At 39.7% G+C, this 22,988-nt stretch overlaps 1 protein-coding gene across 2 annotated transcripts in view; it reads right to left on the bottom strand.

Annotated features, from left to right (window-relative positions):
- Positions 1-2,923: 2,923 nt before the first annotated feature.
- si:dkey-119f1.1 (Structural maintenance of chromosomes protein 6-like) overlaps positions 2,924-22,988 on the bottom strand; it is a 56,591-nt gene continuing 36,526 nt past the window's right edge. For both annotated transcript variants that reach the window (XM_055635343.1, XM_055635342.1), the window contains exons 19-27: positions 22,855-22,935; positions 22,499-22,669; positions 22,272-22,409; positions 18,941-19,086; positions 18,113-18,238; positions 12,649-12,754; positions 8,643-8,795; positions 5,226-5,323; positions 2,924-4,766 (exon numbers count right to left, since the gene is read on the bottom strand). In XM_055635343.1, the coding sequence (XP_055491318.1) occupies positions 4,655-4,766; positions 5,226-5,323; positions 8,643-8,795; positions 12,649-12,754; positions 18,113-18,238; positions 18,941-19,086; positions 22,272-22,409; positions 22,499-22,669; positions 22,855-22,935 (1,131 nt within the window). In that variant the 3' untranslated portion in view covers positions 2,924-4,654. The remainder of the gene's footprint in view (positions 4,767-5,225; positions 5,324-8,642; positions 8,796-12,648; positions 12,755-18,112; positions 18,239-18,940; positions 19,087-22,271; positions 22,410-22,498; positions 22,670-22,854; positions 22,936-22,988) is intronic.

Genomic DNA, 22,988 nt, shown 5'->3' with positions numbered 1-22,988 from the left:
TTCACTTTATCCAGGCTTTTCATTATTTGCTAAGTTTCAATGAGGTCGCTCCCTTATCCTTTTAAACCCAAGGGAGGACAGGCCCAATGGTGTCAAACGCTCATCATATGTTAAACCAATCATCCCTGGATCATTCTCATAAACCTCTGGACTCTCTCCAATGCCATCACAGCCCATCCTCAGATATGGGGTCCAAACAGTGCATAATACTCCAAATGCCCTCTGACCAGTGCCTTATAAAGCCTCAGCATTACATCCCTGTTTTTATACTCTAGTCCTCACGAGAGCCTTTTATTTGCCCCACCGATTCAACTTGCAAATGAACTTTTTGGGAATCCTGCACCAGTCCCTTTACACCTCCGATTACTGAATGCTCTGCCAATTTAGAAAAGAGTCTACTCCTTTAATCCTACTACCAAAATACATGACTCCACACTTTGCTACATTATATTTCATCTGCTACTTCTCTGCCCACTCTCCCAACCTGTCTAAGTCTTCTGCAGAGTCCCTGCTTTCTCTACACTACCTGTCCCTCCACCCATCTTTGTATCATTTGCTTGGCCCCAAAGCCTTCAATTCCCTCATCCAAGCCAATGATTAATAACGTGATGAGTAGTGGCTCCAAACCGACCCCTGCGGAACACTGCTAGTCACTGGCAGCCAACCAGAAAAAGGCTCCTTTATTCCCACTCTGCCTTCTGCCATTCAACCAACCTTCTATCCATTCTAGCATCTTCCCTCTGATACCATGGGGTCTCATCTTCTTCAGCAGCCTCAGGTGCTGCGCCTTATCAAAGGCCTTCTGAAAATCCAGGTAAACATCCACAGGCTCTTCTTTGTCTTTCCTGCCATTTACTTCCTCAAAGAATTCTAACAAATTTGTCAGGCAAGATCTCCCCTTCACAAAACCATGCTGAACGGCCTATTTTAACATGTGCTTCGAAATACTCAAAAATCTCATCTTTTATAATGGATTCTAAAATCTCCCCAAGCACTGAAGTCCGCCTATAGTTTCCCTTCATTAATTTCACTCCCTTCTTGAACAGTGGAGTAACACTTGTAATTTTCCAAATGCTCTGCAACTAATCCTGACTCTAGTGATTCTTGAAAGATCATCACAAATGCCTCCATAATCTCTAATCAGAACCCCGGGGTATAGTGCATCTGGTATGTGACTTATCGACCTTCGGACCTTTCAGCTTTCCAAGCACCTCCTCCTTCAGGGGCCAGCAACCTACGTCCCTCGGGCTGAATGCTGTCCGTAAACCGAAATCATCCGGCCTGCAGGCAGATTCCCCACCCCCCGTCGAGCAGCAGTGCCCCGAGCAACGACCGAGCTCTGGCTGTACCGCATCCTGCGCACCTTCTGTGAACACGTTTAAGAAAGAACTCCAGATGCTGGAAAAATCGAAGGAAGACAAAAACGCTCGAGAAACTCAGCGGGCGAGACACGCAAGGATTGCACGAGGCTGCTTGCTCGCTGAGGTTCTCCAGCATTTTTGTCTACTTTCTGTGAACACATGATTTGATGCCTGCCATCTGGGGCCTATGCAGAACAATATTTAAAGTTAATTAATTGGTAGGAGTCGTTAAAGAAAGTTGAGGAACAATATTTTTCTCTGAGGATGATATTGAATTAGAACCTGCTGCCTGAAAGGGTGGGAGAGGCAGAAATTCTCATTATATTTAAATCGTATTAAGATGTGTCTGAGAAGAACATGACCTGCACAGTGCTCGCTCTAATGCTGGAATTAGGATGAATAACATTTTTGGCCAGGGGCCTCCTTTTGAATCAGATACTTTAAAAAAAAAAACGATTTCTATGCTCACACGCAAAATAGAATACCCAAGGAATAATACATGTGATATGTGTTATTAAATTCTGAGGATATGTAGATGAGAAGATATAGCTTGAGATGAACTGCCGCGTCTTCATCAGTACACCTCAGCTATCACTTTTTGACCACCCCATGTTGAGAAGGCAGCATTGCCCCCATTTTATTGAGACAAGTATACATCTTTGTCTCTTAATGTCAGATTCATGGTTAGAGTCACCAACATAGAGGCCAGCTCTTTGTTTCACTATATCCAAGCTGACCATCAAGTACCCATCCTATACATCCCATTTACCTGGACATCGTCTGTTGCCTACTAGGCCTTGTCGATTCAAGTGGTCAAACACATGCTTATTAAATATTGTGAAAATACCTTCCTCGCTATCTCCAATACTTCAAACAGTGCATTTCAGATGGCAAGCACAATGTGTGTGAAAATCTTTCAAATGCCTTAAAAATATGCCTGCTGGTCTTAGACATCTCTGCCACAGGGAGTAATTTCTTATATCTACCAAGTCTAGGCCTTTCCATATCTTGTATACTTTCAGATTTTCCCTCCGCTTCCTATACTCAAATGCATATCAATACGCAAAGCATACAAAATTACAGCTCAAGAACAGGCCTTTCGCTCCACAATGTCTGTGCTGAACAGGATGCTGAGACCAATGCCTATCCTGCTTGCACATGATCTATATCCGTCCATTATCTGTATGTGTCTCCCCAAAAGTCTCTTGAGTGCCATTATCATATTTGCCTCATCCACCACCCGCAGCAACATGTACCAGGCATTCACAATCATCTGTATGGAAAAGCATGCCCCTCTCACCTTAAAGCTGTGCCCTCTGGTATTTGATTTTCCATCCTGGGTAAAAGGTTCTGATTGTCTAATCTATCTACGCCTCACAAAACAAACCGAGTCTCTCCTCATAACTTAAAAAATCCAGCATTTATATACATGTAGTTTAGTTTAGAGATACAGCGCAGAAACAAGCTCTTTGGCCCACCAAGTCCGTGCCGACTATCTACCCCCGCACACGTCTGCATTAATGTCCAGGGCTACAGAAGATTCCTTAACCCTTCAGCTTGTTACCAAACAATCTTCAAATTATACAGTGCCACAATATAAACACTGCTGTAATTTCTACATGGTGACACCAAAATGTATAAAAATGGCCTTTATTAAAATCTGACAATGTGCACTTTAACCACATGTGATTATTTCTATTACAAATCTCAAATTGTGGAGTACAGAGGCAAATAAATAAATGATGGATCTTTGTCCCAAACATTATGGAGGGCACTGTCATTGTATGATCGTTTTTTTTGTCTATTTGAAGGATCCAACTTCAAAGATTCTTGCAAATAAGAAATGCAAGTGGTACAATCCCAAACAACAGAAAATGCCAGAAAGACTCAGCAGGTCAGGATGCATTTAAGGAGAGCAATGCGGTGATGATGATGATGATGATGATGAGATATAGATTATTTTACTGATCCTGCTGGTTTGCCTCAGACAGAATTTCGTTGTTTCGCTTCGGAGCATATGACAATAAAACACTCTCGACTCTAGAACCTGTTGGACAGGCACTTCCTCCAGGGCTCTACAGGCTCAGTCAGTGATTGTCCTACCAAGTCACACTTGTGATGAATATTGAAGCCCCCACCCAGACCACATTGCGGTTCTACTTCTGTGTTTTCCAAACATTCAAGATACAGGGGCATGGTTTCATCAGCTGAGGGTTGACATCAGGTGGTAATCGGGTGTTTCTTTGTCCATATTGACCAGATGCTGCAGGATCTGCAGTCAATGCAGAAGACCAAAGAATATTCCCATCAGTTGTTCTACCACTGCCTGGTGGGCCTGTCCTGCCTAGCATACTCAGTAACTATGGTAGAGAACCCAAGACCATTATCTGAAAAGTATTACTCAATTAGTAATATTCCATCAGCCTGCCACTTGTTTGGTCTGTGGGAAAGTTCTCCCAATTTAGACACTCGTCCCCAGATATTTGTGAGGAGGAATGTTGCAAATTCCTCCTAACATCAAAATCCAACATATTCTCAAACTGTGGTGGCTAATAATGCACACGGGTCTAACCCAGTATTTTAGTTCATTAATCAATATGTCTCTTTAATAACCTTCTTGACTAATCCTGCCAGACACATGTGTGTACCATCCCAAAGTCGCTGTCTTTGCACCTACTAAAATGTTGGCATTTTGTTTGCACCGCCTCTTAAAATGCACATAATTTTAATTGCTACCCCTTTCCATTTCACCATTTTAATTTAAAACAATTTTGCAATCAAAATTATTTCATACATAGAAGTCAGAACTATAAAAATGGCAAATATTTTTAATTGTACATTTGATATGAAAGGATTGAAACTGAGAAATATATTTTTACACAACTGACCTATTGTATTAGTTTATCTGTTCAGTGAAAGATAATAAAACTCACCAAACTGTTCCCCTCCCTAGGCAATGTAAATAAAAAAAGCTGGTAAGAATCTTTGGTGAAGTACCTATAATACCGATAAAGGTTGTATGAAAGAATACACAGGTGATCAATATATTCTGAACTAAATGGAATTATAAACATACACTGGTATAATTTAAGTAAAATTGGGCTGTCAAGTAAAAGAACGATAGGGACATAATTTAATACAAAAATCATTCTGGTAATGTTTATCCACCCCCAACATATATCAGTCAATTTAAAAGCACCCACATACGCGCACACACACGCAAACACCCATTTCACTTAAACACTTCATACACATGTAACTCAGTGCTTCTGATATATCTTGTTAACAGCTGTTTATTCATCAGAGTCTTCAGCTTGATCCAGTGGACGAAAAGGTAATGTGGTCTGTCCTCGTTCAGGGTCATGCATGCGAAGAATTCTAATTAGCCTACTGGAAGGCAAAGAACTGAAACAAAGCATGAAAATAAGAATTCCAGTCAGAAATGTTTTCTGTGAAAACTTTAAATTATAGATATGCAGCATAACATATAATTTAAAACTGCACAACACAAATACATCGACCCCGATTTGGGGTTTGAGAAAAAATATTTTTTGAGATGGAAAGCTTCCCTATTTGCAGGACATACAGTTAGTGTAGTAAAAGGAAATCTGACTGAAATAAAAGCGGCACATTATCCATCCACCCTCCTTTGACATTCCATTTTCCTTTCAATTTGAAATACCCGTCAACTATCTTATTACACACCAATTTTTTCTGTGCAAAATAATATTTTACATTGTCACAGAGAAATGCTAAGCTTCGAAAAAGATCCTAAATCTACAAGAAAATACTTCACTGATTGAAATAAGCGTGTTTGTGATATAGAAAGTCACAGATGTATACACAAAATAATGGAATACATGCCTCATGCTCTGTGGGGTAAGAAAGATGAACTGACGATAACGTTGGGAATCTGCTACCTTCAGCATCATGTCCATTGAAATCCTACGATTGACCATATCCTACAATTGAAGAAAAAACTTTACAGTTACTAATTTCATACAAAAATAAGTCTGGGTTAGTGGAGCCTTTGCATACAAAAATCAAACAAATTACTAAGATTTAAGCTTATTATAACACAGCATTTAAAAAATTAATTTAGTAGGATATTTAAAATATTGATTCTTCTTTTATTTTGCTTTCTTGGCCAAACATACCATTGCGAAATTAGTATTCAGCCTGCATGAAATAATGTACTTGAAGTACCTAATCTTAAAAGATTGGGGTACATTTGTCAAATGGTATGTCAAAAGTTTACAAAGCTTCTAAACTTGTGTATGGAGGCCAAGTAACAAATAATGTTTACACATGCTGATTTTTACCAAGAGTCAATGCAATTTATAGTACCCCCAATGTACTTGCACATAAGGTAAAATAAAACGCATGGTTAAGTTCAAACCAAACAAACAACCTCAGGGGTTTCCTCTTGGCATCTTTATCAATCTTAACCTTCAATTAAATTTATTCAAGTTATGAAAATAATGCACAATTTAATAAGAATGTAAGACAAGGCAAATGTTAAGGAAGCAGGCTTTGTATCAGACTCAATACTTTACTGATTGATCCCAAAACTGCCATATGCACTATTTTCACAACAGTATGCAGATAGATTGATACAGAAGGCCAAAACCATAACCCAAATGGCCCGTATGTCCAAGATTCCTTGCAAGACTTCAGGTCCAGAGGGATTGCGTCAAATTGTGGTGTTGTGCAGCAATTTGTATTTCATTCACCTTGACAAACAACATGATCAGCTATTTTAGACTATGAAACAACATGCAGAGATTATAATCGCCACTATATTGTGCCCCAAGACTGCCTCATCTTCCATCAAATCAAGTACTAAAACTATTTAAGGGGAAAGAGGTGCAGTTTGGGAAGAAAAAAAAAGATTGTTTATATTTTATCCAGACTATCAGTGCAATGCATGACAGGGAAATTAAAAAGTTATTTGATAAATTTTGGTATTCCATTAAATCAACAGCTAGAAGATATGATGACAATATTTTTGAAATTATGTCCTAATAAAAGTTGCTCATTTAGCACAAGTATGTAATTAATTTAACTGTTTTCTGGATGAATCCAAAGCAATCGCAGGATGGGCAACGAGCAAGACAGGTAGAAAAGGGAACGGGGTCTGGCCGACCGCGCCCTCAAGGTCAGCTGCGGAAGGCATCCCCGAGGTACAAAGGTGGATGGGCGTGGAGAGAACATTGGTTCACAGACTGATCCACACATTAAAGAAGGCGGCGGCTGCAGGCCCGCAGCAGCCTGGAGCTTGTACCAATTTGAGTGTGAACTGGACTTTGAAAATGGCACCAAAACTTTTGCACGCGGGATCAGTAGACTTTTCCTGTAGAATTAGCTAATTGGGGATGTGCTTAGGAATGGCAATACACTACTGGACTGATGGTAAGAAAATAATTTCACTGTGTTTTACACTTCGCACATGTGACAATAAAACCATTCAAAACATTCAATATCATTACCCATCCAAACTCATCAAACATCAATTCGTGAAACTTGGCGTCAGCACTCACCTCTGCAACTGGATCCTCGACTTCCTGACCAAAAGACCACAACAGTGAGGATATGTGACAAATCATCCTCAATGATAATCCTCAACACTGATGCCCCACAAGAATGCATTCTCAGCCCCTTTTTTACTCCTTATACACCCATAATTGTGCAGCCAATTACCAATCAAACTCAATTTACAAGTTCGCAGACGACATCGCCGTTGTGGGCCACATATCAAATAACAATGAGACCGAGTACAGGAAGGAGAACCTTGTAAACTAGTGCAAAAACTCCAACCTTTCCGTCAACCCTAAAGGAGATTATGATCGACTTCAGGTAGAAGTCGATCACAAGTAGTGATGTTTGAAAGCTTCAAGTTCTTTGGAGTAAATATCACCAGCAACTTGTCCTGGACCTGCCATATCAAAGCAATGGTCAAGAAAGCACACCAACTACTTCCTTAGGTTCGGCATTTCCCCAACTCTCATCAACTTCTATAGATGCACTGTAGAATGCATTTTAATCTGAATGCATCACAGCATGGTTTGGGAAAAGCTCCAAGACCACAAGAAAGTGCCTCAAGTTGCAGACATAGCCCAGACCATCGCACAAACCAACCTCCCTTCCATTGACTCCATCTGCACTTCATGGTGCCTCGGCAAGGCCACCAGCATAATCAAGGACGAGTCTCACCCTGGTCTCTCCCTCTTCTCCCCTCATGCAAGAGGCACAGAAGGGTAAAAAAGCATACCTCTGGATTCAGGGACAGCTTCTTCCTAGCTGTTATCAGGAAACTGAACCATCCTATTACCAACTAGAGAGCAGTCCTGACCTACCATTTGCCTCTTTGGAGACCCTCGGACTATCTTTAATCAGACTTTACATTGCACTAAAAGTTATTTCTTTATCCAGTATCTGTACACTGTGGACGGCTTGATTATAATCATGTACATTCTTTTGGGTGATTGAATCGCACACAAAACAAAAACTTTCCGCTGTACCTCTGTCCTTATGACAATAATAAACTAATCTCTTGTTTCACTTTCTATTTGAATATATTTTCCAATAACTACTGAAAATAAGCCAGTATTAAAGCTGAGAAAAACCATTGACTGGATTAATAAATTTATCAACTGAAAACTTAGATTATGTCTCTTGAGGTCTAAACTTAGTCTACCAGAATGGACTTGAAACGCAAAAACTGCAGATGCTGAAAACCCAACATAAAAACAGAAAATGTTGGAAACACTCACCTGGTCAGGCAGACAACAAAAGTCCAAAGCATTGAAACAAAGAATTAACGGTTGAATATGAAAATATACAATTTAATCGGGGGCTCCAATAATTGCCTGAAATAATTGCAAGCAAGGAACAGACAAGGATAGGGGATCTTTTTGAAACATAGAAGATTATTAAGGGATTGGACACGCTAGAGGCATCAAACATGTTGGGGGAATCCAGAACCAGGGGCCATTTAAGAATAAAGGGTAGGCCATTTAGAACGGAGATGAGGAAAAACTTTTTCACCCAGAGAGTTGTGAATCCGTGGAATTCGCTGCCTCAGAAGGCAGTGGAGGCCAATTCTCTGGATGTTTTCAAGAGAATTAGATAGAGCTCTTAAAGAAGTCAGGGGATATGGTGAGAAGGCAGGAACGGGGTAGTGATTGTGGATGATCAGCCATGAACACAGTGAATGGCGGTGCTGGCTCGAAGGACCGAATGGCCTACTCCTGCACCTATTGTCTATTGACATATTCATACCATATAAACATCAAACTCATCCAGACAACGGAAGGGCGACTCCATGGTATCCCAAAGGGAAAGGATGAAGCATACAGTTGAAAATGAGCGTTCACCTCCCGAAAGAGAGCGCATGTCACTGAGTGCCGCTTTGTCTCCCTCACCAGGTTGAACCTTTAATAAAGAGATATCCATTAATATGAAGATAGTCAAAATAAAAACTAAACATTATTTTAAATAACACTATTTCAAAATATAATATAAAAATGTTGGAAATTCAAATTAAAAACAAAATGCTGGAAATTCTCAGGTCAGGTGTTATCCAAGGAGACAGAAACATGTTTCAAATTGATACCTTTCATCAGCCGCAGCCTGACCTTATATTTCCAGCTTTGCCTGTTTCATTATTACAAAATCATTATTAAAAAGTAAATTAGCTAGAAACAAAGAAAAAATACTGAGTAAAATTAAATACTTGTGCAAAGCTATTTAAACTCGCATAGGAGAAAACATAGGAGTAGGACATTCGACCCTTCGAGCCAGCACCACCTTTCAATATGATCATGGCTGATCATACAAAAATCAGCACCCCATTCCAGCTTTTTCCCCCTATCCCTTGATTCCCTAAGCACTAAGAGCTAAATCTAACTCTCTCTTGAAAACATCCAGTGAATTGGCCTCCACTGCTTTCTGTGGCAGAGAATTGCAGATTCACAACTCTGAGTGAAAATGTTTTTCCTCATCTAAGTCCTAAATAGCCTACCCTTATTCTTAAAATGTGATCCCCCGGTTCTGGACTACCCCAATATCGGGAACATTTTTCCTGCATCTACCCTGTCCAATCCTCTAAGAATTGTATATGTTTCTATAAGATCCCGCTCATCCTTCTAAATTCCAGCAAATACAAACCCAGTCGACCCATTCTTTCATCATACGTCAGTCCTGCCATCCCAGGAATTAACCTGGTGAACCTACGCTGCACTCCCACAATAGCAATGATGTACTTCCTAACCAAAATTCTAAAAGCCAATTGGGAATACAATACTCCAGGGCCCTGCACAATTGTAGTAGGAACGTCTTGCTCCTGAACTCAAATCGCAATGAATTGGCTTTTCATAGGTCATCTCATTTAACAATGTAAATATAAATATGAAGAATTTTGGAGATCATGCTGCAACTGAAAGTTAGTCTGAAGTTAGACCAATATTTTGCTTCAAAATAGCAGATTCATGCTCTGTAATTTTGATTATTCCCAATTGGCTTTTAGTATTTTCTTTACATAAGGTTCAAAATAATTTTACAGAATGGCTTTACATTTACATTTGGACGTTCAATACATTGCACATTTATTGTCATTTTATTATTGTGTAAGAGGGATCCATTAATAAGCATCTATCTCAGTTCAGCTTTCTGCCCATGTGATTTTTATTTTCTAAGTTTACTTCAAACTTCCTGAGAGCTTGTTTGATTTTCGCAGATATTTTTAAATGCGATGAATCTTTTCTGTAAATTATGATCAACATTAATTTCTTGCATCACTTTAGTGGTTGGACGAAGGTAGAACCTATAAATTTTGCGGAGGCATTTTTATGGGTGTAAAAGGTGTTTGGAATTTCCCTCTGGTATAAACTTCCACATCAACAGGCATAGCAAGCACAGACAATTAGTTTTCACATAATTGATATTTATATACACTCCTTACATGCTCTCAAAGCAAAAGAGCAAAATCTTCTTTTTAAAGGGCATTACTTTACTGAAATTCAGTGATAAGAAAAAGAAATATATAAAGTGCAATTACTTGGAACACACATTTGACGCATCTTAGCATTGAAGAAAATGTAAAGCTTTGTTTACTAATCACCCTGAGAGAATCAATAGTAAAGCAAAAAGCTTCAACACAAGTCAAAATGCATCAATTCAAATAGTATAACTTGCTTTGGCGTCCCTCAAATGTATTCAATTCATCTTCTTCAAACATTAGTGTTACAATCAAAAACACATTTTATATCTGCAGTGGTCACTCTTCCAAACTTAAAGGCAATACAGGGGACAAATCACCTTGGGAAGCAGGCAAAACAATCTCTTAAGATCTCCAGCATGCTTCTACTCCAGAGTGTTAAGTACTTGACGAGTCATCATTATTAGAATGTGGCAATAAAGCACCAACCAATTCTGCACAGCCAGTCACACAGTATGGTATATGAAAAAAAATTGCAGATGCTGGTTTAAATCAAAGATTTAATGCTGGATTAACTCAGCAGGTCAGGCAGCATCTCTGGAGAGAAGGAATGGGTGACGTTTCGGGTCGAGACCCTTTTTCAGACTGATGGCATTCAAATGAAGTCACAGTATGGTAGTTTATATAACTCATTTAGTCTTATTGCTGGGATATTAGCAGGGAACTCACTGCACGTTGAATATACTTGATTAAGTGTGTGTGAATTTGAAGGATACAAGAAGGCACCTGAAACATGTCAACTTGTGCACAGCCTCCGTGTAATCCATTATTCTTACACTTTGGTACTTAAGTATGACTGTGCTTATGCACAGAAAGATTTTTATGCAAAAAATAAATTTCACTGTACATATGACTATAAAGTACCATTGAATCATTGAAATGTGAAGGGGAGTTAAAATGCTTAGCAGCCAGGAGATCCAGCAGCCTTAGGTGGACCCGAGCGCATGTGTTCAGTGAAATGGTTGCCTAGTCTACGCTTGGTCTTGTGGATGTATAGGAGGCCATATTGGAAGCACCCAATGCAATAGATGAAGTTAGAGGAAGTACATGTCAACCTCTGTGTCACATGGAAGAGCTGCTGGGCTCCCTTGAAGAGGTGTTTGGACAGCATTTCTGTTTCTGGTCCTGACTCTTATCTGTCAGCATTTGCCAAACTTTCATACCCCTAGTTCTCAACCACCATCACAATGCTTATTCAGCATCTATTACTACATAAGGAGGAATATTCTTTACAGGTCCTCCTCAGGCTACTAATGCCCTCCTTATGTAAAGCCCATACCTATGGACCATCATTTGGGAGATCAAGCAGATGGATTGGCTGGTCGCTGCGGGGCAAAGCCATGATCTTCAGTTCTCACTAGTAATTAATTCATCTACTTTCACTGCAACAGTCGATTGTTTGAAAACTTGACGTCACATTCAAACCAGAGATGTGTTTCCAGATATATATCCATACTTCATCTTTATCTCACACTGTATCTTCAGTAAACCCACGGTTGTCAGTGCTTGCACCCATTGTTTTCAATGGGTTCCAGTTATGCATACCTCGATTTCAACATCTAATTTCTGCTTCACCTCCTTTCATAACCTTGTTTTTCCCCCAAGTGTAACATACTGCAGCCTTACAACACTCTTCCCCTTCTCAGAGATAGAGGTTCCTCCTGTTTTGAACTGCTTGGAATTCTTAACATTATTTGGCCCAACATTGGGAGATATGCCTTAAGCTTCCAGATGCGTGCTCTGGAATCTCCTCCTGAAATCTGTCTGCTTCTCCAACTGTCAACTTCTATTAAGATACCCTTTAAAATCTACCTGTTTGTATATGGTTCTGCTTTAAATTTTATTTGAGAAACATTATGATAGAAAAATACGTCAGATATCTTCAGTGTTTAATGTACTTTCTTAGTATAGAGATTCAATGCTACTCCATTCTTCTTTGTAATTATACGCTCACAATTTAGCTGCAGAATCATCCTGCTTAACATCTTCTAATTCCTTGATTACATCCAGAAGCTGTCATCACACTTAACCAACTAATTGCAAGACCAAGTTTAAATATAAGCTTTCCATATGAAGAAGGGCCAAGACCCATAATGTCACCCATTCCTTCTCTCCAGAGATACTGCCTGTCCCGCCCACAATTGATCTGTATCTACCTAAATTTACCAATCCTCGTACTTCAGCTCTTTTGTGTCTATCTCCTATTTCAACATTTTGCATTTGTTCTGAAATTGTGGAGCTAACTTATTTGTACATATATAAAATTCAAAAAAAGTGCAAGTAACTCACCGCAATAGAAAGAGTTGCATTTTTATGATCAAAGCTCATTTTCCCATGGTAGCCTCGTTGAGATAGCATGGAATCAAAATAATACTTGCAGCGAAGAGAAATGTATCTAATTAAGTATTAAAAAAGATATCAATATATAATAATATCAATATATAATATCAACACATCTACAACTTTCACTTATTCTTATAAGCGGCACATTATCTGATCGCTGAGGACTTCCAAATCAAATTTGTATGTAGGATGTGGAATGGGTAGAATAACAAGCCATCAGCATACAAGCCATTCAGTTCCTGAGAACTTGCTTGGCAATGTCCTTGGGAAGAGATGTAGAACTATTATAAGGTTAATGTGATTACATTGAGTAACGTCCTTTGAAGATTTCACATGTGAGATTGATAGACCGTTTGCATGTAATAATCAGAGATAAAGAGTGAAGATTGGTAAATTCAGGTAGATACAGATCAATCGTGATCCAAGTGACAGCAGCTTAATATCTGTTTGGGCAAGGCCAGCTAGTTATTGAGAGAAGCTTAAAGCAATTAAACCAAATTAATACGGTTTTATAAGGCGTAAATCATGATTACAAAATTTGCTGGAATACACTGAGGATGTAACAAGCAGAATTAATAAAGGGGAACCTGGAGATGCAGTGCACTTGGAATTATGGAAACTATTGACAAGGTGACACGTAAAATGAGCACTAAGATTAGAGCTCATGGTATAAGGGGGTGCATTAGCATTGATTGAACAGTCCATAGGATACAGTTGGGGGGGGGGGGGGGGGGGGGGGGGGGGGGGGGGGGGGGGGTGGGGGGGGGGGGGGGGGGGGGGGGGGGGGGGGGGGGGTTGGGGGGGAGGGGGGGGGGGGATATATTTTTTTAGACTGTGAATGCAGCAAGGAGCTCACCATACGTTAACCCAATCAACCCTGGGAGCATTCTCATAAACCTCCTCTGGACACTCTCCAATGCCAGCAGTTATATCTGGACATTCAGAAGGCTTTCAGCAGTGTTATATCTGGACTTTCAGAAAGCTTTCGACAAGGTCCCACATAAGAGATTAGTATACAAACTTAAAGTACATGGTATTGGGGGTTCAGTATTGATGTGGATAGAGAACTGGCTGGCAGACAGGAAGCAAAGAGTGGGAGTAAACGGGTCCTTTTCAGAATGGCAGGCAGTGACTAGTGGGGTACCGCAAGGCTCAGTGTTGGGACCCCAGCTATTTACAATATATATTATTGATCTGGATGAGGGAATTGAATGCAACATCTACAAGTTTGCGGATGACACGAAGCTGGGGGGCAGTGTTAGCTGTGAGGAGGATGCTAGGAGGCTGCAAGGTGACTTGTATATGTTGGGTGAGTGGGCAAATGCATGGCAGATGCAGTATAATGGGGATAAACGTGAGGTTACCCACTTTGGTGGCAAAAACAGGAAAGTAGACTATTGTCTGAATGGTGGCCGATTAGGAAAAGGGGAGATGCAACGAGACCTGGGTGTCATGGTACACCAGTCATTGAAAGTAGGAATGCAGGTGCAGCAGGCAGTGAAGAAAGCAAATGGTATGTTAGCATTCATAGCAAAAGGATTTGAGTATAGAGCAGGGAGGTTCTACTGCAGTTGTACAGGGTCTTGGTGAGACCACACCTGGAGTATTGCTTACAGTTTTGGTCTCCTAATCTGAGGAAAGACATTCTTGCCATAGAGGGAGTACAGAGAAGGTTCACCAGACTGATTCCTGAGATGGCAGGACTTTCATATGAAGAAAGACTGGATAGACTCGGCTTGTACACGCTGGAATTCAGAAGATTGAGGGGGGATCTTATAGAAACTTACAGAATTCTTAAGGGGTTGGACAGGCTAGATGCAGGAAGATTATTCCCGATGTTGGGGAAGTCCAGAACTAGGGGTCACAGTTTAAGGATAAGAGGGAAGTCTTTTAGGACCGAGTTGAGAAAATCATTTTTTACACAGAGAGTGGTGAATCTGTGGAATTCTCTGCCACAGAAGATAGTTGAGGCCAGTTAATTGGCTATATATAAGAGGGCGTTAGATGTGGCCCTTGTGGCTAAAGGGATCAGGGGGTATGGAGAGAAGGCAGGGATGGGATACTGCACCTATTTTCTGTTTCTATATCTATATCCTTCCTCAGATATGGGGCCCAACACTGTTCACAACACTTCAAATGCGGACTGACCGCATTCCAGTTGGTTAAGTGTGCCTTACAAAGCCTTGCATCCCTATTTTTATATTCTAATCTTTTCCAAATAAATGCTACCATTGTTGTTGCCTTCCTTAAGGGCCTGTCCCACTTGGACGACCTAATCCACGAGTTTTGAAGACCTAGACGAGTTGAAAAAAATGTAATGGTCGTGTTGGCTCGCAGAAGTAAAAGACCTCCTACCACTATGTCTACGACCTCCTGCGACTATGTCTACGACCTCCTATGAATCCTCCCTCGACCTCAGTCTTCCACACCTAAGACCAACTACGACTAGCTACGAGTAGAAATGATCACATGATAAAATGATGTCATGTTCGCATTTTTTTCTCTCGTGCCAGTTACCGACCTACGGCTACCTACAATTACCTTCACGAACTACTGCGACATACCTACGAGTAAAAAGTATCAATTTTTTCTATGCTGACCTTTTTTTTAAACTCGTGGACATTTTTTATCAGGCTGGGAAAAACGCCGTGACCTTGAGGCCACGAGTACGCGGAGACCACTCACGAGCAGGAGGAAGAGTTACGAAGACCTCCTACGACCTTGTGGCAACCATGCTATGAGTATAAGTCAAGGGCAAACTCGGCAGAGGTCGCCAATTAGGTTGTGAAAGTGGGACAGGGGCTTTACTACCGATTCAACTCTCCTGCATTCAAGTCCATTTGCATCTCCAATTTCTGAATCTCCTCTCCATTTACAAAAAAGTCCATGCTTGTATTCCTACTACCAAACTGTATTATCACTACACACTTTGCCACGCGGCATTCCATCTGCCACTTCTTTGCCCACTCCCCCAATCTTCTGCAGACTCCCTGTGTCCTCAATGCTACCTGCCCCTCCATCCATCCTCATACCATCCGCAAACCTGGCCACAAAGCCTTTAATTCTCTCATCCAAATCATTGATATTCAACGTGGAGTATCGGCCCAAACACAGACTCCTGTGGAACACCACTCGTGACTGGGTCAACCAGAAATGGCCCCTTTTATTCCGACTTTGCCTTCTACAATTCAGCCAACCTTATATCTTCCCTCTAATATCCTGGGTTCTCATCTTATTTAGCAGACTCACGTGTGGCACCTTATCAATGGCTTGCTGAAAATCCAGGTAAACAACATCCACCCACTCTCCTTTGCCTATTCTGCTATTTATTGAATTTCAACAAATTTGTCAGGCAAAATCTCTCCTTCACAAAACCATGCTGACCTATTTTATCATGAGCTTCTTAGTACTTATAAACCTTATCCTTTATAATGAGCTCTACAATCTTACCAACCACCAACGTCAGGCTAACCTGCCTATAGTTTCCCCTTTTGCTTCGCTTCCTTCTTGAACAGCAGAGTAACTTTTGTAATTTTCCAGCCCTCTGGGACCACCCCGACTCCAGTGATTCTTGAAAGATCACCACTAATGCCTCCACAATTTCTACCCTTTTCAGAATCCTGGATGTAATCCATCTGATCCAGGTGACTTATCCACCTTCAGACCTTTCAGCTTCTCAAGCATCTTCCCCTTAGTAATAGCGACTGCACTCACTTCTGCCCCGACTCTTGCATTTCCTTGCACATTGCTCAGGTCTTCCACTGTGAAGATTGACGGAAAAAACATTCATCTGTTATTTCTTTATACCCCATTATTACTTCTCCAGTGTCATTTTCCAGCAGTCCAATGTCCACTCTTGCCTCTCTCTAAGTCTTTATATATCCTCTTTTATATATCGGTGAGCTTACCTTCATATTTCATCTTTTCTGCCTATATTGCCTTTTCAGTTACCTTATATTGGTTTTAAAAGCTTCTCAATCCTCTAGCTTCCCACACATCTTTGTAATAGTATATGCCTTCTCTTTTAATTTTATGCTGTCTTTGATTTCCTTTGTCAGCTAGTCACCTCATTCTCCCCTCAGAATTTCTCTTCCTCTTTCGGATGAAAAGATCCCGGGTCTTTCGAATTATTCCCAGAAACTCCTGCCATTGCTGCTCTACTGTCATTCCTGCTAGGGTCCCTTTCCAATCAACTTTAACCAGCTCCTCCCTCAATCCTCTGTGGTTACCTTCACTCAACAGCAATACAGATACATCTGATTTCATCTCAGTCTCAAACTGCAAGCTGAATTTTATCATATTATGGTCACCACCTCCTTGGGGTTCCTTTACCTTGTGCTCCCTTATCAAATTCAGTTCTTCACACAACATCAAATTCAGAATTGTCCTTTCCCTAGTCGGCTTGACTGCAAGCTGCTTTATGAAGCCATCTCATAGGCACTCGACCAATTCCTTCTCTTGGGATCCAGTACCAACCCGATTTTCCCCAGTCTACCTGCATATTGAATTATCCAATGACCACCATAACATTGCCTTTCTTGCATGCAGACTATATTTCCTGAGGTAATGTTTATACTACATATTGGCTACTGTGGCCTGTAATAACTTCCATCAAGGTTGTTTTACCCTTGCAGTTTCTTAGCTCTCCCCACAAGAATTCTACATCTTCTGACCCTATGTCACCCCGTGCTAAGGACCAAATTTAATTATTTACCAGCAGAGCTACCCCCACCTCTCTGCCCACCTGCCTTTCTTTTCGATAGGATGTGTAGCCTGAGAATTGATGAGAGATATCATTAGTCAAACCAAGAAAACGCACACCTCCAGATTCAGAGACAGTTTCCTCCCAGTTGCTATTAGGCTATTGAAACCTTTGAATCATCCTACCACAACTAGAGGGTAGACCTGAACTATTATCTACCTCATAGGTGACTCTCAGATTATCTTTGTTCGGACTTTACTGGCTATACCTTGTGCTGTACGTTATTCCCTTATCATGTATCTATACTCAGTAAATAGCTTGATTGTAATCCTGTATTGTCTTTCCGCTGAACGGGTTAGCATGCAACAAATGTTTTTCACTGTACCTCGGCATACGTAACAACAACCTGAACTCTCTTGGTTCCACATATCTAGACATTTATAACTCCATCACAGAAATATACATGAATTAATTGATGCTCAAAATAATTTAGACTTTAGAGATACAACATAAATACGGGCCCTTTAGCCCACCAAGTCCGCACCGACCGGCAATCTCCCTGCACGTCAACACTATCCTACATATTATGGACAATTATTCAAATTATCGAAGCCAATTAACCGACAAACCCGTATGTCTTTGGAATGTGAGAGGAAACTGGGGCACCCGGAGAAAAGCCAATTGTACCAAATTAAATAAATCAATCACCTCCTAAATATTTTATATGCTTTGTGCCTTTCCTCCATTATTTTATCAAGCAGCTGCATAAATCTCTTCAAGTTCTTGATCTGGCTTTTGACATTCTTGTATGTTTCCAAAACATCATAGTATTGCCTGTACAAAAAGCAAATGAAAAGTTAAACAAAGCCTAACAATATGCAGAGGCCAAAGAAGCATTCACTTGGACAATATTTTATCCACAATAACCAATTCAATGGTCCATTTTAGTATTAAAATCATACACTTGTATGAGAGAATGGTGACATTTCAATTAATAAATACACACATTTGTTCCTGTCCCATAATTATAATGTTACAGTATAAGATTCAATATTTTACAATATTTCATTTAATTTTGTTTGCAGAAATATTGTCTTCATGAGTAATGAACTCTGTTGGTATTAGTATTACACGATCTATTAAACCTCCTCCTGAAAACATATTTTGTCAAAATGCTCAATTATCCCATTTTCTTCCAATTCCAAATCTTTACCAATTTATTTACGAAGCTAACTAGCAGACTCAAGGATGTTTTTAAAGGGAAATTTAATGGGGCATGCCCATCAAATTTTCTTTGATAGTCATTCAAAAAAACTCCATGATTAAAAATAAACTGGAGCATAATTCTAAGAGAAAGAATGTTGAGAATATTCAATTGAGGAGTATAATTAGAAATTAGCGTTAACATTTTAGGTTAGCAACAAATGATAAAAGGTTCCTGGCTATTAAATGCATGGGTCATCCTTGGATCAAATAAAAAACACATGCTCTTCCCTTCTATGCAAGCCTATATTTGGGATGGGACTTTACAAATACCTTGTTATTTCTTCCTTATTCCCATGACGTTCTTGTTCTCTGTTGATCCTCTCTCTCAGACGATTGATCTCCATGTCAATACTTTTGGGAGTCCTGGTGACTTCTATCCGTTCCGCAAAAATTTGCTTGGCTTTAGCAGTATTCTCCTGCAATAACCAGATGCATAAAGTAGGTATGTTACAAAACTTACCTTCAGCGGCGCTGTAATTCTGCCACTGGCCGTGTGGCGATTTTGGCGCGTTTGAGTATTACACGATCTTAAAACGGGGTTTTTCCCTGACCTGGTCCTGAATTATATTTGTTGGAGTGCAAGATTTTGCTAAAGAATCGTTCCTACGGCCGTTATGTGTGTCTTAAAAAAAAATTCACCCGACAAATTAATCGCTGGAATTATTTTAAAAGCAGCTTCTGAAGCCGTCAATGCAGACAACTGGGATGGATTTTATGCAGGACCAGGTAAAAGAAAGTAGTTTATTTTTATGGATAAAAGTGTTGCTTAAGATGTATTTAATTCACATTTTACCGTTGCGAAACGGTGATATTCCCCCCCCCCCCCCCCCCCCCCCCCCCCCCCGAAGAACCGGCAGTGTATTTGCTGCAGATGTGGGGGTATAAATTCACTGCAACGTTCTAAATGGTCCCGTCCCAGTAAAACCCACTCGCAAGCTGATTTAAATGGCCATTAATTTACAGGTATTAAACATTAAATTCCTTCCATTTGGCCTATAAACCCATGACAATGAGATTTAAAAATTATGTTATATTCTGAATTATTGTGTGAATGTTATTTGGACACTTAGGCTAAAAATGTTAATCTATTCTTAAGAAATGGATAGATGTTTAGATCTAGTAATTGAATTTTGTAATTAGCTACATTTAGGTAACTAACTAATTATATGCTTTAATTTCAAGTCATCTAAGTAAGATTGTTTCATATTTGTTTCAGAATGCTTCAATCTATAATAACTGAAAATTTCTTTCAGTTCTCTTAAATTTTAAGAATGTTATTGGCCTTTAAATGTTCTAGATCACAGCTTTTGTGTTGTCAATGAAAAAGTAATAGGGAACAAGATGCCAATTTCCGAGTATGAAAATGGCCATAACTTTTTTAATACTGAAGATATGAAAGTGAATTAGGTGTCAAATTAAACTTATTTTTTGCTTTATCTGATGGGATAAATTAAAGACTTGATTTTTTAAATCTCAAAATTTTGTAACATTGCTACATAAAGCAGCTGAGGAATGTGATGAAACTACAGGACACATCAAACTACCAATGAAATTCAGACAGAAGTAATTCTAATTTCTGTTAATACACATTCACTCTTCCCATTTGCAACCAGATGCAGGGGGGATTACAGTGCCCTCCATAGTGTTTAGAACAAAGAACCATCATTTATTTATTTGCCTCTGTACTCCACAATTTGAGATTTGTAATAGAAAAAAAATCACACGTGGTTAAAGTGCACATTGTCAGATTTTAATAAAGGGCATTTTTATACATTGTGATTTCACCATGTAGAAATTACAGCAGCGTTTATACATAGTCCCCCATTTCAGGGCATCATAATGTTTGGGACACAGCAATGTCATGTAAATGAAAGTAGTCATGTTTAGTATTTTGTTGCATACCCTTTGCATGCAATGACTGCTTGAAGTCTGCGATTCATGGACATCACCAGTTGCTGGGTGGCTTCTCTGGTGATGCTCTGCCAGGCCTGTATTGCAGCCATCTTTAGCTTATGCTTGTTATGGGAGCTAGAACCCTTCATATTTCTCTTCAGCATATAAAAAGCATGCTCAATTGGGTTCAGATCGGATGATTGACTTGGCCACTCAAGAATTAACCATTCTTTAGCTTTGAAAAACTCCTTTGTTGCTTTAGCAGTATGTTTGGGATCATTGTCTTGCTGTAGAATGAACCGCAGGCCAATGAGTTTTGAGGCATTTGTTTGAACTTGAGCAGATAGGATGTGTCTATACACTTCAGAATTCATTATGCTACTACCATCAGCAGTTGTATCATCAATGAAGATAAGTGAGCCAGTACCTTCAGCAGCCATACATGCCCAGGTCATAACACCCCCACCACCGTGTTTCACAGATGAGGTGGTATGCTTTGGATCTTGGATAGTTCCTTCTCTCCTCCATACTTTGCTCTTGCCATCACTCTGATATGTTAATCTTTGTCTCATCTGTCCACAAGACCTTTTTCCAGAATGGCGGTTGCACTTTTAAGTACTTCTTGGCAAACTGTAAACCTGACCATCCAATTTTTGCGGCTAACCAGTGGTTTGCATCTTGCAGTGAAGCCTCTATATATCTATTCATGAAGTCTTTAGCGGACAGTGGTCATTGACAAATCCACACCAGACTCCTGAAAAGTGCTTCTGATCTGTCGGACAGGTGCCTGGGGATTGTCCTTCAATAGAGAGAATTCTTCTGTCATCAGCTGTGGATGTCTTCTTTGGCCTGCCAGTCCCTTTGTGATTAGTAAGCTCACCAGTGCTCTCTTGCTTCTTAATGATGTTCCAAACAGTTGATTTTGGTAAGCCTAAGATTTGGCTTATGTTTCTAACAGTTTTAATCAAACAAGTGCCTCAAAACTCATTGGCCTGCGGTTCATTCTACAGCAAGACAATGATCTCAAACATTCTACTAAACCAACAATGGAGTTTTTCCAAAGCTAAAGAATGGTCAATTCTGACGGCCAAGTCAATCACCCGATCTGAACCCAATTGAGCATGCCTTTTATATGGTGAAGATAAATCTGAAGGGTACTAGCCCCCATAACAAGTATAAGCTAAAGATGGCTGCAATACAGGCCTGGCAGAGCATCACCAGAGAAGGCACCCAGCAAATGGTGATGTCCATGAATCGCAGACTTCAAGCAGTCATTGCATGCAAAGGATATGCAACAAAATACTAAACATGACTACTTTCATTTACGTGACAATGCTGTGGCCCAAACATTATGGTGCCCTGAAATGGGGGATTATGTATAAACACTGCTGTCATTTCTACATGGTGAAACCAAAATGTATAAAAATGGCCTTTATTAAAATCTGGCAATGTGCACTTTAACCACGTGATCTTTTCTATTACAAATCTCAAATTGTGGAGTACAGAGGCAAATAAATAAGTGATGGGTCTTTGTGCCAAACATTATGGAGAGCACTGTACATAATATTGACTATGCCTCAAACATTGAGAATGATTAAGTGATAACCAGATACCAGCTAAAACCTTTGAAGTTAGCATTTCAAGGTTACAACTTCCTTATTTGCAGGCGCATGACAGTGCTTCAGCAGCTGATAACAACAAATGTTACCTCTAAAATAGTTTCTTTATTTTTCAAATTTTCTTTTAACTTATCTATCCCATCCATGTGTTCTCTTTTCTTCTCTTCATAATGCCTTTTATGATGTTTACATTTTCCAACCTCTGCGTCGATCTTATTTAATTCATCCTGGTAAGAGATAACGCAGAATATTATTATAACTGCAAAATTGCAACAAATTAAAAAAAGCTGGAAAACCTTCCACCATCAATAAACACCTTTATTGGATCTGCATCTTCAGCTATAACATTTATCTTTTCCTTCATCTCTTTATATTTCTGTTCAGCCTCATCCAGTATTTTTCGGTGTACATCCATTTTCTTTCTGGCTTGCTCTAACTTCTCCTTGTGTGACTCTATTCTTTGGCATATGTCTTGCATTTCTTCTTCCTAAATTTTGGTTTGTGATGAGAATTAAAAGTTAAGATGAAGGAAGTCAGTTTTAATTCCCATCTAACCTTATTGGTCAATCTCAACATTTAACAGATGAAAATAAAATTCATTGTTTTTTTTCAGAATATTTGTTATTGCCACATACAGGTTTGACATAATTTGTATATAGACCAGACACTTACTAGTGTGGAAATATCCACAGATTGAGGTTCGTCCACATTCTCTAAATCCGTGATTTCTAGCTTTATTTTTGTCACACTCCCCTAAAAAAGAAAAATGTATGAAATTTCTGCTTTTTATGGAAAAATTAAGGTCA

Source organism: Leucoraja erinacea, chromosome 5, assembly GCF_028641065.1.
Source record: "Leucoraja erinacea ecotype New England chromosome 5, Leri_hhj_1, whole genome shotgun sequence".
Lineage (NCBI taxonomy): Eukaryota > Metazoa > Chordata > Chondrichthyes > Rajiformes > Rajidae > Leucoraja > Leucoraja erinaceus.
The sequence above is the reverse complement of the archived record's forward strand: the minus strand, read 5'-3'. Positions and strand labels throughout refer to the sequence as shown.